At 41.0% G+C, this 14,861-nt stretch overlaps 1 protein-coding gene across 1 annotated transcript in view; it reads left to right on the top strand.

The window, feature by feature from the left end:
- LOC137257735 (uncharacterized) overlaps positions 1 to 14,861 on the top strand; it is a 31,698-nt gene that overhangs the window by 5,566 nt on the left and 11,271 nt on the right. The window contains exons 2-5 of the mRNA XM_067795151.1: positions 4,943 to 5,031; positions 8,404 to 8,516; positions 8,752 to 8,935; positions 10,241 to 10,345. Coding sequence (XP_067651252.1) covers positions 4,943 to 5,031; positions 8,404 to 8,516; positions 8,752 to 8,935; positions 10,241 to 10,345 — 491 coding nt within the window. The remainder of the gene's footprint in view (positions 1 to 4,942; positions 5,032 to 8,403; positions 8,517 to 8,751; positions 8,936 to 10,240; positions 10,346 to 14,861) is intronic.

Below are 14,861 nucleotides of genomic sequence, written 5' to 3'. Positions count from 1 at the left end.
ACATATTGTAAATCATCTGTATGTTCTCTGTGTCACTTCGTGTGATTTATGAGAATAAACTTCTTCTTCTTCCTTCAAAGAATGAACCACCCTTGCGTTGATTGATTGATTGCTCATTATTGGTTAACTAAATTACTTAGAATGGTGGACATCATACAATTAGTTGCCAGGTGTGCTATCTTGGTGACCAGTGAGAGGTTTATCAGGTTTTCACTAGTGTGAAAGATGTGGAACGATGTGTTACATTTTCGCAAATTCGACTGTTTTAAGACACTCGACACTGAGCAGGATTATTTACCAGCTTCAGATGAATGGAATACGATTTCTTTTATTTGGATATTGATGGATACATTCCTGAACAAGGTAGTAGCCTGACATTGTTGCTATAGAATTAGTATGTTTTAAATTCATTATTTGCATTTTGTTTTAATTTATTTGTTGTAGCATTCAGCAGAATCTATATGACAGAAAACACACACTAGGTCTCGTATGTGTGTGAAATAGGATCCACATTGGCAATCTATACAATGTTTAAATGTTACAGTCATTTTCAAAATCATACATATATGACAATAAACTAATTAGGGTTATAAGACAAAATATGAAGGCGTTCATTGGCTTCATTATTTTTCCGTCCTAATAGTTTTTTACCATTTCTACCTCTGGCAGATGATTAACTTTCAAAGTGTTTCATTTGTTTTCATAATACATTTGTAATGAAGTAAAACTGACTTCACCTTAGTTGAACTGTCTATAATGAAACTCTCAGTTGCGCATACGAACTGCGTAGCAGAAGTCACGAACCAGTCATGAATGGGCGATCTTTTTGAATTTATCTTCCAGTTACTAATCTGCTAGGTGCGCTGATCCGGACGGTCCAACCTTAAACTGACAGCGCATGTCGTATGCCCAATGTGAGCCGTACATGTTACTATTACACTTAGAGACAGTTAACCAGTATAGCCTTCACCGCCACCGGGAACGTTCACGCTGGTGCATGGACAGCATATCTTTGCCCTTTTACAATGATATATCAAGTGTTATTTCCTGAAATATTTATTCTATGATTCAATGATACACCTGGGATAGGCATGACTGCTTACATTGCAAGTATGAATCGCGAAATGGCAGTTCGAAGCAAGGAGGTGGAATCCGCTGATCATTTTCAGGTCATGTTTTGTCGTTTTGTTGATGTTTTGAAGTCGGAAATTTACATCTGGCACTAGATGTCTCAGTATCACACATTTAAAACTGCAGTGTATTTTCATGGTATATGTACTCAAATCGTCTTAGTATTATGGCCGATATAGCTGCAATCATGAAATTCACTAAGATGGGGAGCTGATGCGATGCGTGAAATGTGAAACACTGAAAGTCTTGTTATGGAAATTTCATCAGGTCGTTCATGATGGGATTGAGATTTCTGACAATACAGATACTTAGCATGTACAGAGGAAAGTGAGAAACAATGGTGAAGAAATTGTAAAATAACAGTAACGGACGAATTATGGCAGTTATCGCCTACATGTAGCCAACTTGCATATTCGATAAATTGGGCATAACTAAAATCCCTACTGTACTTTTTCATGTCTGTAACGGTTTGTGATGCATGAAATATTAATTCACTGTATAGATAAATGATAAATAAAAATATTGCAAATTTCCACAATGACTGTATCTTAATTATCCTCAATTTAGTTTATAAATTAAAACATTTTTCTTAAGTTTTAATAAAGGGAATAATATTGAAATATTAATTTATTTAAATATACAAAGCAAAAGTACCATTAGGTTAAGTACACATTCAAGCACACTTTCCAAAACATAAAGTTTTCTTTTAGAACTGTTGAATGAAACTCAGAAAGTAAGACAGTTAAAGGTAGATAATACATGGTCTGTCATGAGAAGTATTTTGTCAATTTAATGTTACCATAACAAGAAACACATGAAATGTCATGTTGTGATTCACACCTTCTTGGGTGGTCAGAATGATATGCTGTTCGTTGTGAGAAATCTCTGTAAATATATTAAGAGCTTTAAGTGGTGTTAAACTTTTATAAGAAATGAATCAATAAATTCACATATATAACAGGACGCACAACACTGACTGGTGGACATAGTTTACAAGGGGTAAATGTTTATTTCAGGCTATGATGACTAGTTTTTCTGGTGCAACCGACTAACTGCTTGGATAATAGATGCATGACACTTGTATAAGTATACATAAAAACATACAGTAGTGTCAGAATTTTAAACCCAAATGGATTCAGATTAGTGAGGAACTGCTGCTCAAAAGGTAATATTTATGTTTCTCACTAACTGTTACTTTCTGTACAGAATTTCTTCAATTGTCAGGGATGTGTAATAATCACAAATTCTCGATAAAGAACTTCCAGGGAATACTCTTTCGCCGGAGCTGTATCTCCGATTTTCTTTTACATTACGATCGGTGGTAGTATAGGAACTATTTGTAAGATTTTAATGTGGCAATAGTTAAAGAATTACCGTTGGGAATAGCATAAGGGCTGATAACGTTCAAAAAAAGAATTTTCATTATTTCACAGATGCTACGACATCTGAGACTTGCTCTGTCGCACGTTCTGTCGTAGGAAATGCCGTTACAATACAGCAACTTTTCATGGCATTTTCCCTGTTATCTTTTATCATGTCAGTTCGTATTGCTTTTGGAAATTAAGCAAATGATGCCTTTCTAAACTAAAAATCTAAGCAAAACCTGTGTTCGTTAATGACTATTCGTCGTAAACGATCGTTTTTTTAATGAAGGTGACCATGGCAACACATTTGCTGGGTTCTGTCTTTACATGTAGCAGCGCACTTTGAGTCGGGAACCAGACCAGAAGCGATAATTTGGACCGTCGCTTATGTCATTTTAAAAGGAGAGTTATCGCCCCTCCCAACAAAAAAATCGCCCTTTCTGGGATATCATCCGGGTACTCACAGGAGAAAAACAATAACAAAAGTTTCAACCAGTCCACGGAAATTGCTCCGCATGAGTGCCCCTTTAATTTCATTTTGATTTTTCATCTCTTTAGCTTATTTTTTATGTGTAATCCTGGCATAGTTATTCTATGTTTTTATGTATCTTAGAACCTCTGAAAACAATTAGTCAGTGAATGAGTGAAATCACTGTATGTACATGAATTTTATATACTGCCTCAGTGAATGGTGTTTTACATATGCAAGCACGCAACAAAAAGATAAATGAAAGAAAACAAAATGCAAGTGTCATAAATTACAACTGACATAAGTTGAGTAATATTTTCTTGTTCAAGAAATGTCTCGATTAATCTCCACTTTAAAATGTCTGTATCACATCTGTCTGCAGTGGACAGACAAACAGATCCATGTCATGTCAGGTGGTTAAGTGGGAAGCTGCCGCATCCTTGTTTCGAAAGGCGGTGGTTAGCGCGCAGTGGGGCAGGGCAGGATATAGTGTGGCTGTAGAGCCCGATCCTGGAGTAGCAGTCCTTGATGCACACTGTGCAGATGTAGATGGTGGGGGCACTAGGAGACCGCATGCTGCTTTGTGTCCACTCTTTTGATGTGGCCTGGACATGTTTTTCATGGAGCCTTCACCTCACCTGGAGTGTCCTGTCAAGTTTCTGATCTACAGACCTGGGTGGGAAATGTGGAGGCCTGGGTGGGAAATGTGGAGACGCTGAGCAGACCACACTTCAGTGTCCCCACTCGGCATCGCTGGTAGGATCCAAGCATAAACCAATACAGCTTGCTGCCAGCTCCACCGCAGGAGTTACAGACAGAAGGTGTAGTGCTCCTCCATGCTCCACTCTGGATTTTTCCTGGAGGTTTGCTCCTGAAGCCTTTCCTGAAATCAGACCTAGCCACAAGGCAGCGGAGGTTTGGAATCAGGATTTGCCTTCCCTTAGATGAGTTGCCTTCCCAGACTTAGGAGTCTTACTCTCATCTACCCTGGTGTACTACATTACAGGACATCATACCTCATAGACATTTCTCAACTGGTCAACTGACTTTGATTCAGGTTTTTCAAGTCTCGTTGGTCACACGAAATGATATGTTACATGTTGTGTGTTAACATTACTATATACACACATGTTAATTTACCTAAGTGAACTATTATTTAAGTTAAAGCAGTGGTGAAATGTGTTGATTTAGATCACAGCATCAAAAAGATCAAATGTTTGTGGTTAATATTCCTGGTAAATTTGCTATGAATGATTACATCACATGATTAAGTATCATGTATACAACATCAAAATTGGATCAAAAACATTCTCAGTCATCAGCCTGTCTACACGGCTAAAATCCAAAACTGCGTGCACTGATAAGGTCTGTACTCACGTATGTAGGGATAAAACATATGCACAATACAGTAGGAAATAATTCAGAAAACGTAGCCGATACGAACCGCAACAGTGGTGTACAGTCTCAAAATCATTCACAGATGTATTTTTCTGAAAAATCATTGTTTTATTCTTTATTGGTCTGTTTACACAAGAGTGGCATTGTTATGATGCATATATTAAATGATTGGTCTACGCCACTAGATTCCATTCACTGCTCTATATGTACTTTTTAACTGTTTCTACGACACCTACATTGAAAATATAAATAAGGGGTATGTTCCCCTGATGTTGAAAACATGTAGCCCATTGTCTGGAGCCCATTGCAAATATGTGTATACATTGTCTCCAAAAGTATGTGTAATGGGAGTAACCTAGGCTCATATGACAATCTGTCGTGTCCACTGGTCTCAGGGCTGTTACCGAGACTTGCATGACAGTGTTGAAACCATTGCTCTGTAACCGCTTGAAAACTGTATGTTCTTGATACTGTAGCGCTTTGAGCATACATCAGGTATGGAATTCATCATGTTAAATTTTAAGAACAACAGACTACCAGATCTGTGCCTGCACTTGACCTCTGCCATGTTGTGCTTCAGCTGTGAGAAAAGATAAAAGACAGCAGTTGCTGAATTCCAAGCGATTCCGTCGATGTTCTGCAGAATATCCAGAAATCTCCAATGAACAGGTATGTCTTGCAACACAGTAGTGTAAGGAAGAACACAATCCTTGAATAACTCTAGGGACCTAGGATCCTTGTATAACAGCTTCAGTCATGTTATATTTACTGTTTGAAATGATCACGAAGGAGTTCTTGTTTTCAAACATTTTCATCTTGTCGCAAGTAGCTGATGCAGCATTAAGCACATTTTTCCTTATCCTGACTCATGCTTAATTGCTTATCTCTTCTTCCTGGCGAAGGTAGTGGAACACCTGAAATCCCTTGAAGTCCCCTTCTAAATTTCTTGAATCTTCATCTCAATAACAGAGGACAGATTCCGCTCCCAGACAGCCTGAAGCCTTTTCTGATTTGGTGGACTCGCCGATCGAAAGTCTGCGCAGGAACCTATATGTTAGAGCTGGTATTCAACAACCACCTCTATGTAGACGCATCTCTACAAGGATGGGGAGCTCATCTAGGAAACGAGGTTGCAGCAGGAATCTGGAACAAAGAGGAACAGGCTCTTCACATCAACCAGCTGGAAATGAAAGTAGTCATTCATGCCATCCACCGCTGGTCGACAGCATTGAGAGACAAGTTATTAATGATCCACACAGACAACTCAACAGTATCTTTTTACATAAACAAACAAGGGTCAATGAGATCACTATCTCTGCTACACCTAATGTTTCAACTGTTCAACTTAGTGGACAGTCTGAATCTTCAAGTAAAAGCATGTCACATACCAGGAGCCTACAGCGTCATGGCAGACACACTATCTCGTCCTCTTCATCCATGTCCAACAGAATGGATGCTGCATTGGGAAGCATTTCAACTAATCAGCAAAGCTTTTGGATCACCGCAAATAAACCTGTTTGTAACAAGATTCAACAAACAGACAACAGCCTTTGTGTTGCCAGTACCAGATCCCTTAACTAGGCTACGGACACTCTCAACATTCCATGGGAAGGACTAAACGCGTACTCGTTTCCCCCTCCAGTACTTTTACCAAAAGTCATCGAGAAAATCAGACAAACGAAGAGGTTACAACTGATTTTGGTCGCGCTCTGCTGGCCAACAAGAAATTGGTTTCCAACACTTATAGAAGAGCTAGGACAACCAACACTATACTTACCAGGAAAAAATGTTCTCATCCATCCCCACACAAAGCAAATGCACAGCCAACCATCGGTATTTCATCTCCACGTATGGACTGTATTAAGACTTGTTTGAAATGAAGAGGATATTAGCAAGAGCAGCAAAAGCAGTCACCTTAGCCATACAGAAATCTACTCGCACACTTTATGACGACAAGTGGAAACGTTTTGAGACATATGTCAGGAAAAAGGGATTTTTAGTGAACAAGGCGACTCATCCTCAAATAGCAGATTATTTATGCTGTTTACGTCATTCTAAAGGTCTGAAAGGTTCTACATTATCTACATACTTAGCAGCTCTCAGCTGTCGTCACCATGGGAACAGGGACCAACTGACTAAAGTACCAGAGCTTCTTGCCTTACTACATTCATTCAAGTTGGAAGATCAACAACACAGATTTAGAGCTCCTGCGTGGGACCTTAATATTGTACTCCAACCATTGAAATGTTGACTGAAAAGAAGCTATTTTTACTTGCCCTGACCACAGCTGCAAGATGTCAGAAATTCATGCTCTAGACTTTAATCAAACGAACTTTGATACAAGTCACCAAGAAACAGCTCATTTGGGTCTAAGATGGGATTTCATAGCAAAGAATCAACTACCAGGTTAACCAGATAGACAGTTCCGTATACCAGCCTTGTCTTCAATCTTAGGACCTCACTACAGACAAGGTTTATCATTATGTCCACTCAGAGCATTGAAAATACACATTGCATGTACCAAGTCTGGAAGACAACGGTTCAAGCGCCAATTTATCCCTATATCTACTGAGACACCCACGGAAGTATCCCGCAACACTATCTCAATGTGGATTAGAGCTGTTATACTTAGAGCATACAAAGCAGCAGGATTGGATCCTCCGTGAGCCTCCAGCCCACACGATGTCAGAGCCTTGTCATCTACACTAGCGCTACATGGGAATTGCTCGCTATCAACTATAATGGAGGTCTGCTTTTGGAAGTCAAACACTGTGTTTACCAACCATTATTTATGAGACATAGCCACAGAGGACGTCTTTGGCATTTATCAGTTTGGGCCCCTTGTCATTGCTCAGCAACTAACAGTTCACAATGACACTGACTTAATTCACCCGATTTATCACTTTACTTGTGGAAGCCAGACGCTCTGTGGAGTATTTTGGTGGAAAGTCTTAAAAGTCTTAAAGTCTTAAACAGACTAGCATGAGAGATTAGGACCTTGTATTCATTATGAAGATATTTGAACATGAAGAAAGGTCGCAACTAGTCTCGATTGCTAAATCTTGACATCAGAAACTAGCAGGACGCTAGCTACTTTTGGTGTCATCACGTGCCAGTTAGCAAAGTCTTCTGTGGAAGACAAGTTTGACTGGATGTGGTTCCCCCCAAAATCTACAATGAATATGAGAAGAATAGGACTGAATTATCGCCAGGTTCCCATTAGGAGGAAATTATTGAACGTAATTTTGAACAGACAGCAGAATCCAGCATGGTCTGACCCACCACCGTTTCCGTCGGATTCTGTAATCAATCAATCATGAGCCAGGCTAAGGAAAAATATGTAATTTTCTGAATAAAATTGATATTTTATACTTATCCTGACCCATGATGAAAGCCCTCACAGACACCCCTCACAGACACGCTGAATTCTCATATTCTCGTGTCAGGCGATTATAGGAGAGAGTGAAGTATCATGGCCGATCAGCTGACTGTGTGCATAGGAAGGGAGGTAGTACATGGGTGAGTGTGAATTTTACGTCCGCTTCTTTTGGAAGGGGACTTCAAGGGATTTCAGGTGTTCCACTACCTTCGACAGGAAGAGGAGATAAGCAATTAAGCATGAGCCAGGATAAGTATAAAATATCAATTTTATTCAGAAAATTGCATTATTCTCTCACTGCTGTCATCTACAGACATGACGAAGTACTGTTAGTATGTAGGTTTTTCTCTGATGTTGATATGTATCCTCGTGTCTGCAGGACTTGCTCATCAGAAATGGATGCTCACAATGAAGTATTACATGCAATGGAGTAAAACATCCAGATTAAGAAATTCATGGACTTGCAATCATCCCAAATTTGCACAAAATATTTCTTTCTTTATTTGCCTGCCATGGATATAAAGTTTAGCATCCTAGATATATTTGTGTATGATACATCTACAAAGTATGTATTCACACAACTCCTTGACTTAAACAGTACCTGTCAGCTGATAACATGTTTCAGTTTTCTGGTTTACTTAGTGTGCTCTCCTTTGTGCCAGGTGATCGAGGCCACCAAAGACCTCCAGAAGAAAGGGGATAATCGACATAAGAGCTTGCAGACACTCCGGAGATCCTTCGCACAGGGATCAGCATACATCGATGTGTTTCTTGGGTACATGTAACACTGACTTCTCTACCTTACATACTGAAGGCCCCCTAGGTGATCCAGTGTGTCTCAGTTATCTATACTTACCTATACCCTTGACCTGGTCACTACCACAGTTTTATGCTGTATGTGAATGACATAACACTTAAAGTAGTTGTCCAGCTTTTCTAGATGTCAGAGAACTCCCTACAGTGTCTGGTGGGGCTCAGACATCAGTATTAATACTGCTTTTGTGTTCCAGAATAGAGAACTCCCTACAGTGTCTGGTGGGGCTCCTTACAGGAAGTGATGCTGACCTCCAACTCGAGGCCGCCTGGTGTCTCACCAACATCGCTGCCGGCACGCATGACCATGCCATGGCTGTCACCAAAACAGCTGCTCCCTATCTGATCACCTACCTTGGCAGCAGCAGCCACCTCCTCACTGTAAGGCTTGCCAGCCATTTGCTGGTTGCATAGCAACAGATTGTATAATTGAATGAATTGCAAGCTTGAAAACTAATAAACATATAATACTCATGGAAACGCTGATCATAATCAAAACATCAGACCAACTCTCTGAAGTTTTTGTCCGAAAAATAAAATAGTTGTTTAACAAACTATCATTGTAATATTGACACAGTTCAGTGTTTGTTACAAGGGAGGAGTGCAAAAAGAGGAACAGCCAGGTGTACGAGGCACATGCGAAGTGCCCGCAAAGTGCCACCTCCATCCTTTCTCACACTTTGTACTCCTTCTTCGTGACATGTAGTGAACTGTACCAGTACTTTGATAATAGTTTGTTAAACAAGTTTTCTATTTTTTCGGAAATAAATTATGCAAAAAAATCAGAGAGCTGGTCTGACGTTTTGATTATGATCAGCATTTGATTGGATATTATATGTTTATTACTATATTAGTTTTCAAGTTAGGTTGGACCTGTGAAGGTTCCGGGGTAGAATAGGCCTTCAGCAACCCATGCTTGCTATTAAAGGCGACTCAGCTTGTCGTAAGAGGCGACTAACAGGATCGGGTGGTCAGGCTAGCTGACTTGGTTGACACATGTCATCGGTTCCCAAGTACGCAGATCGATGCTCATGTTGTTGATCACTGGATTGTCTGGTCCAGACTCGATTATTTACAGACCGCCGCCATATAGCTGGAATATTGCTGAGTGCGGCGTAAAACTAAAACTCACTCACTCACTCAAGTTAGGTTGAAATTCAATGGTTGGCTTTTGAGCCAAACACACTATAGCCTCCATGCACAAACATTTTGGTGTGTTTTCTTTGTTCAGAATTCATGGAGCTGAATTTTGTGAATTAATGATATATCCATATCTATATTCTCTGTTTCAACCTGCTCAGATTTTAAACATGTTTTCACAACTTAAGGGAGGTAATGCTACAGTTACAAACCATTGAGATTTGTTCCAGTAGCTACAATCTGGATCACACAAACATGATATTTTGTCAAGAATATATTACTTGCATGTATCATAACGGAGATGACATTGTCAATACACAGGCGAAAATACAGTGTGTTGACCCATTTCAAGTTTTTATGATTCATTCTGAAGCAGCCATGTTAGTCAGTGAGCCAGTCTGCTAGTGACTGTCATTATTCAGAAACTACTAACAATTGTCCTACATTCTGTGGGTTGGATGACATCACACCTGTGCACATGCAATCAGCCACTGGTTTACCATATGGTCAGTTATGTAAAGCTAACTGGATAGAATGTTGTTGCAGGACCAGTGTGCCTGGGCTTTGGGCAACCTGGCTGGGGACAGCAAGGAGATTAGGGAGATCCTCCAGGCTCAGGGATGTATACTTCCACTGGTCAAGCTTATAGAGGTACGTGGCGACTTTGTGTACTACCGCTGGTCAAACTTACAGAGGTGGGTGGTGACTGTGTGTACTGCCACTGGTCAAACTTGCAGAGGTGTGTGGTGACTGTGTGTACACCCACTGGTCAAACTTATGGAGGTGTGTGGTGACTGTGTGTACTGCTGCTGGCCAAACTTACAGAGGTGGGTGGTGACTGTGTACTGCCACTGGTCAAACTTACAGAGGTGGGTGGTGACTGTGTGTACACCCACTGGTCAAACTTATGGAGGTGTGTGGTGACTGTGTGTACTGCTGCTGGTCAAACTTACAGAGGTGGGTGGTGACTGTGTGTACAGCCACTGGTCAAACTTACAGAGGTGGGCGATGATTCTGTGTACTGCCGCTGGTCAGACTCATAGAGTTGGGTGGTGACTGTGTGTACTGCCACTGGTCAAACTTACAGAGGTGGGTGGTGGCTGTGTACTACCACTGGTCAAACTCTTAGGGGTAGGTGGTGACTGTGTGTACTACCTCTGGTTTAGATTTTCTTTTTAAATTGTAACTGATCATACATAGCATGAGAGATGACAGATCTAAATCATTGTGATGGCAAGACATCTCCACAATCATGAGACATCCTTATAGTCATGGTAAACTAGTAAACATCATTAATGATCTTCTTGTGACTAAAGTGGAATTTGTCTAAAATCCCTCTGATGTAGATATCATAACTCATAGTAGCAAATTCAGTTACATTTGGGAACAAAAGTATACTGTTGGTAGTCAGTCAGCGTTAGTTAACTAGTCTTTAAAATCAATACAAATTGCTGCAAAGTACTTTACACATAGGACTCGATGTCAATAACGATCACAAAGACCAATAATCAGTAACAGCCTGAAAAGTCTGATTTTTCCTTATCCCTTCTAAAAGAAGCGGATGTAAAATTCACACTCACCCATGAGTTACCTCCTCTCCCGCACACATGGTCAGCTGATCGGCCATGATACTCACTTTCTCCTTATTGCCCGACAAGGGTGGCTGGAGTTACCTGGGGTCTCCATTACGGCGATAAGTTTTATAACTATTTTGGTCCTTTTACTATATTTATGTCCTATGCCATGTTTGGTTTATGTATATGCATCACAATTTGTTTATTTGTGATTATTGGGTGTTTATATAGCACATATTTCATCAACCGAGACTGAGTATCCATTGATGAAATTGTGTTTACAGTGTAGATTAGGGCTGTCAGTGGTTGACGTGCTCCGGCTTATAAGCCCTTATGTTCTTCGACTATTTGCTGTGAAATTTGCTGAAATTTATCTGTTTCAGAATTTAGTGTATAAATTCATTCTTTTCACAGGCGAACGACTTTCATTAGTCATGTCTAATCAGGCGATTTAGCTTTGGGTAATCGCACTCACGGAAGGATGAAGACAAATATTACCAATCATCGTCTCCGAAGGAAGTTCTCGTCTTTGATTCGGAAGTCACATCGTGAATCATGAATAGTCTGGACTTAGTCTCACCATCCAAGGGCCCCAACGAACCCAACCCTTATAGGAGGAAGAAGGGAGACATGTGTTGCGGCCGATAGCTCTGATATCTATGATGTCTGAGAAGTTATTTACGGCATTCATGTCAGCAACCAAGTTTCAACAACCTTTGCCACCTTTCAACGCTTGTCATTTCCTTCTTCACCATATGGAGCCCTCCATCAGAGAGACACCTCTACAAGACGCACCTTCTTCAGACGGGCTCGATTTAGAGCCGTCAACAAGACTCTCATCTCAAGTTCAGCAAACGAGGAAGAGTGAATGATCCTATCAACTTTCGTCACTCAGAAGAAGGATCAGTAGTTTACATCCGAACACCTCGTCTCAACTACTGCGGGACTGAATCTACATCCTCGACAAGATTGAAGAGGTAGTAAGGATTATCGGCCAAGACTTCAGAGAAATCATGATGATCAAGTCCATTGTCTTCTTGACAACGGTGCTCACGCAGACAAGTCAGTGTTACACTAAAGAGTCCAGAGAGTGATAGAAGTTTAATACCTGATCGTTCAGGAGGAAAAACATTGAAGATCAGGGTCGGAATGGCTGGAGTTTTCCACCCTCAGCTGTCCCCATACAACCGCCTCCAGTGGGTGGATGTTTTCAACTCTACTGGAAGAATTCAGGAATTCTCAATGATGAATGCGTCACGAAGATTTTTCGAGACGACTATAACATACCACTGCAAACTACACCTCCGATCACAAGAGATGACGGTATTATTTTCGGGGGAAAATTCCGACACATCTACCTGGAAGACAATTTGTCTACATCAGCTTCAAGCTACGAAAGTTTTTTTCGCGCGCTTTACTCATCTAGACACGTGCTCGCCAAACAGCATGGTTGCTTACAAACCTAAATGCTAGCAAGGGTATCACCATTTGAACAAGATTTCACGATGATCAGTTGTCTGCTACACTGGTGACGTCATGTCTACAACCTGATTGGTCCCCGAGAGACAACGCCTTGTAAAGAAAGCCAGTGACGTTACATCTACAGTCTGATTGGTCTTTGAGAAACAATGCCCTGCGCAGAATGTGGTCTTATTGTTCCAGTATTAGGAAGTTGTTGGTGACTTTCAACGCTGGAGAGATGTCGAATACACACTAGATTTACTGCATCATTTGATTCGTCATAGTGGTCTTCTAACAGAGACTCAGCGAGGCCTATCACGATCCTTGCAGCAATGAATGACAGCTCCTGATCGGACAGGCAGCCAGCTATAAATAGACTTTCTGCAAATGTTAACTCGTTCATAATGAATGGTATTTACGATCTGGAAACAAAGAATGACGTATCTTCATGACATACAAGTTCTTCACGAGAGAAGTCAACTCAGTCTACAGTTGGACTTCACTATCAGGCTACTAACTCAACGCGGATGGAATGTGAACATTAATTCCTTGGGATTTGATTCATCACTACATGGAAGTACACCGCTGTCCCAGAGAATCGGTGAGTCAAAGTTCAAGTTGATGTTAGAACAAGTTCTACTCTCTCCACTACCATTACGACAGTGACAGTGTCTACTCGGTCTGCTCATGTCTTCTCAGGATATGACCAGAAGAAGACGCCTACAACTATGTCTGTGACAGCGATTCCTGAGTCACAGTTTCACGTCTTGACCGGTTTACGATGCTGGACAACTTGAAACCACACCCGCTATGGGGAACTCGCCAGTCAAATATCTGCACAGGAACTTCTATGTTACAGTCGGCATTCAAGAACCACCTCTATGTAGAGACGCCTCTTCAAGGAAGAGGTGCCCATCTAAACAACGACGTTGTAGCTGAATCTGGAAGATTGAAGATCGAACTTTTGCCATCAACCAGTCGGAGATGAAAGTGGTGATTCATGCTATCCATCACTGGCCGACAACACTGATGATCCACACAGACAACTCAACAGTGGCTTTCTACTTAAACAAACAAGGGTCAATGAGATCGCCATCTCTGCTACACCTGATGTTTCAACTTTTTGACATGGTCGACAGTCTGAATCTCCAAATAAAAGCATGTCACATACCAGGAGTCTGTAACATCATTGCATATGCCTTATCTCGTCCTCTTCGTCCATCAGAGTGGATGCTGCTTCGAGAGGCATTTTAACTAATCAGCCAGACGTTCGGATCGCCGCAAATAGACTTATTTGCAACAAGGTTCCACAGACTACAACGTTTGTATCACCAGTACCAGATCTGTTAGCCTGGGCAACAGACATTCTTAGCACCCCAGGGAAAGGACTAAAACGTATTCGCGTTTCCCCCTCCAGTGCTGCTACCAAAAGTCATCGAGAAAATACAACAGACCAAGAGGCTACAACTGACAGTGCAACCCATCTACGTTCCGACTTCATGTGTGGAACGCATCAAAATCTGTTTAAAACACAGAATACACTGGAGAGCAGCAAAAGCAGTTACCTTAGCCTTGCAGAAATCTACTCGCACACTTTATGACGACAAGTGGAAACGTTTTGAGACATATGTCAGGAAAAAGGGATTTTTAGTGAACAAGGCGACTCATCCTCAAATAGCAGATTATTTATGCTGTTTACGTCATTCTAAAGGTCTGAAAGGTTCTACATTATCTACATACTTAGCAGCTCTCAGCTGTCGTCACCATGGGAACAGGGACCAACTGACTAAAGTACCAGAGCTTCTTGCCTTCCTACATTCATTCAAGTTGGAAGATCAACAACGTAGATTTAGAGCTCCAGCATGGGATCTAAACATCGTACTCCAACATCTCACAAGTGATGCATACGAGCCGCTTGATCGGACCTCACTTGAACTGCTAACTCTTCACTTGCCTTGGCTACAGCTGCACGAATGTCAAGAATTCATGCTCTAGACTTCAACCACACAAGATTTGATGCAAGTCATCAGCAGACAGCTCATCTGGGTCTAGGATGGGATTGTATTGCAGAAAATCAACTGCCAGGTCAACTGGATAGACAATTCCACATACCGGCTCTATCTTCAATCCCT

Source organism: Haliotis asinina, chromosome 1 (genome assembly GCF_037392515.1).
Source record: "Haliotis asinina isolate JCU_RB_2024 chromosome 1, JCU_Hal_asi_v2, whole genome shotgun sequence".
NCBI lineage: Eukaryota > Metazoa > Mollusca > Gastropoda > Lepetellida > Haliotidae > Haliotis > Haliotis asinina.
This window is presented reverse-complemented; position numbering and strand designations above follow the sequence as displayed.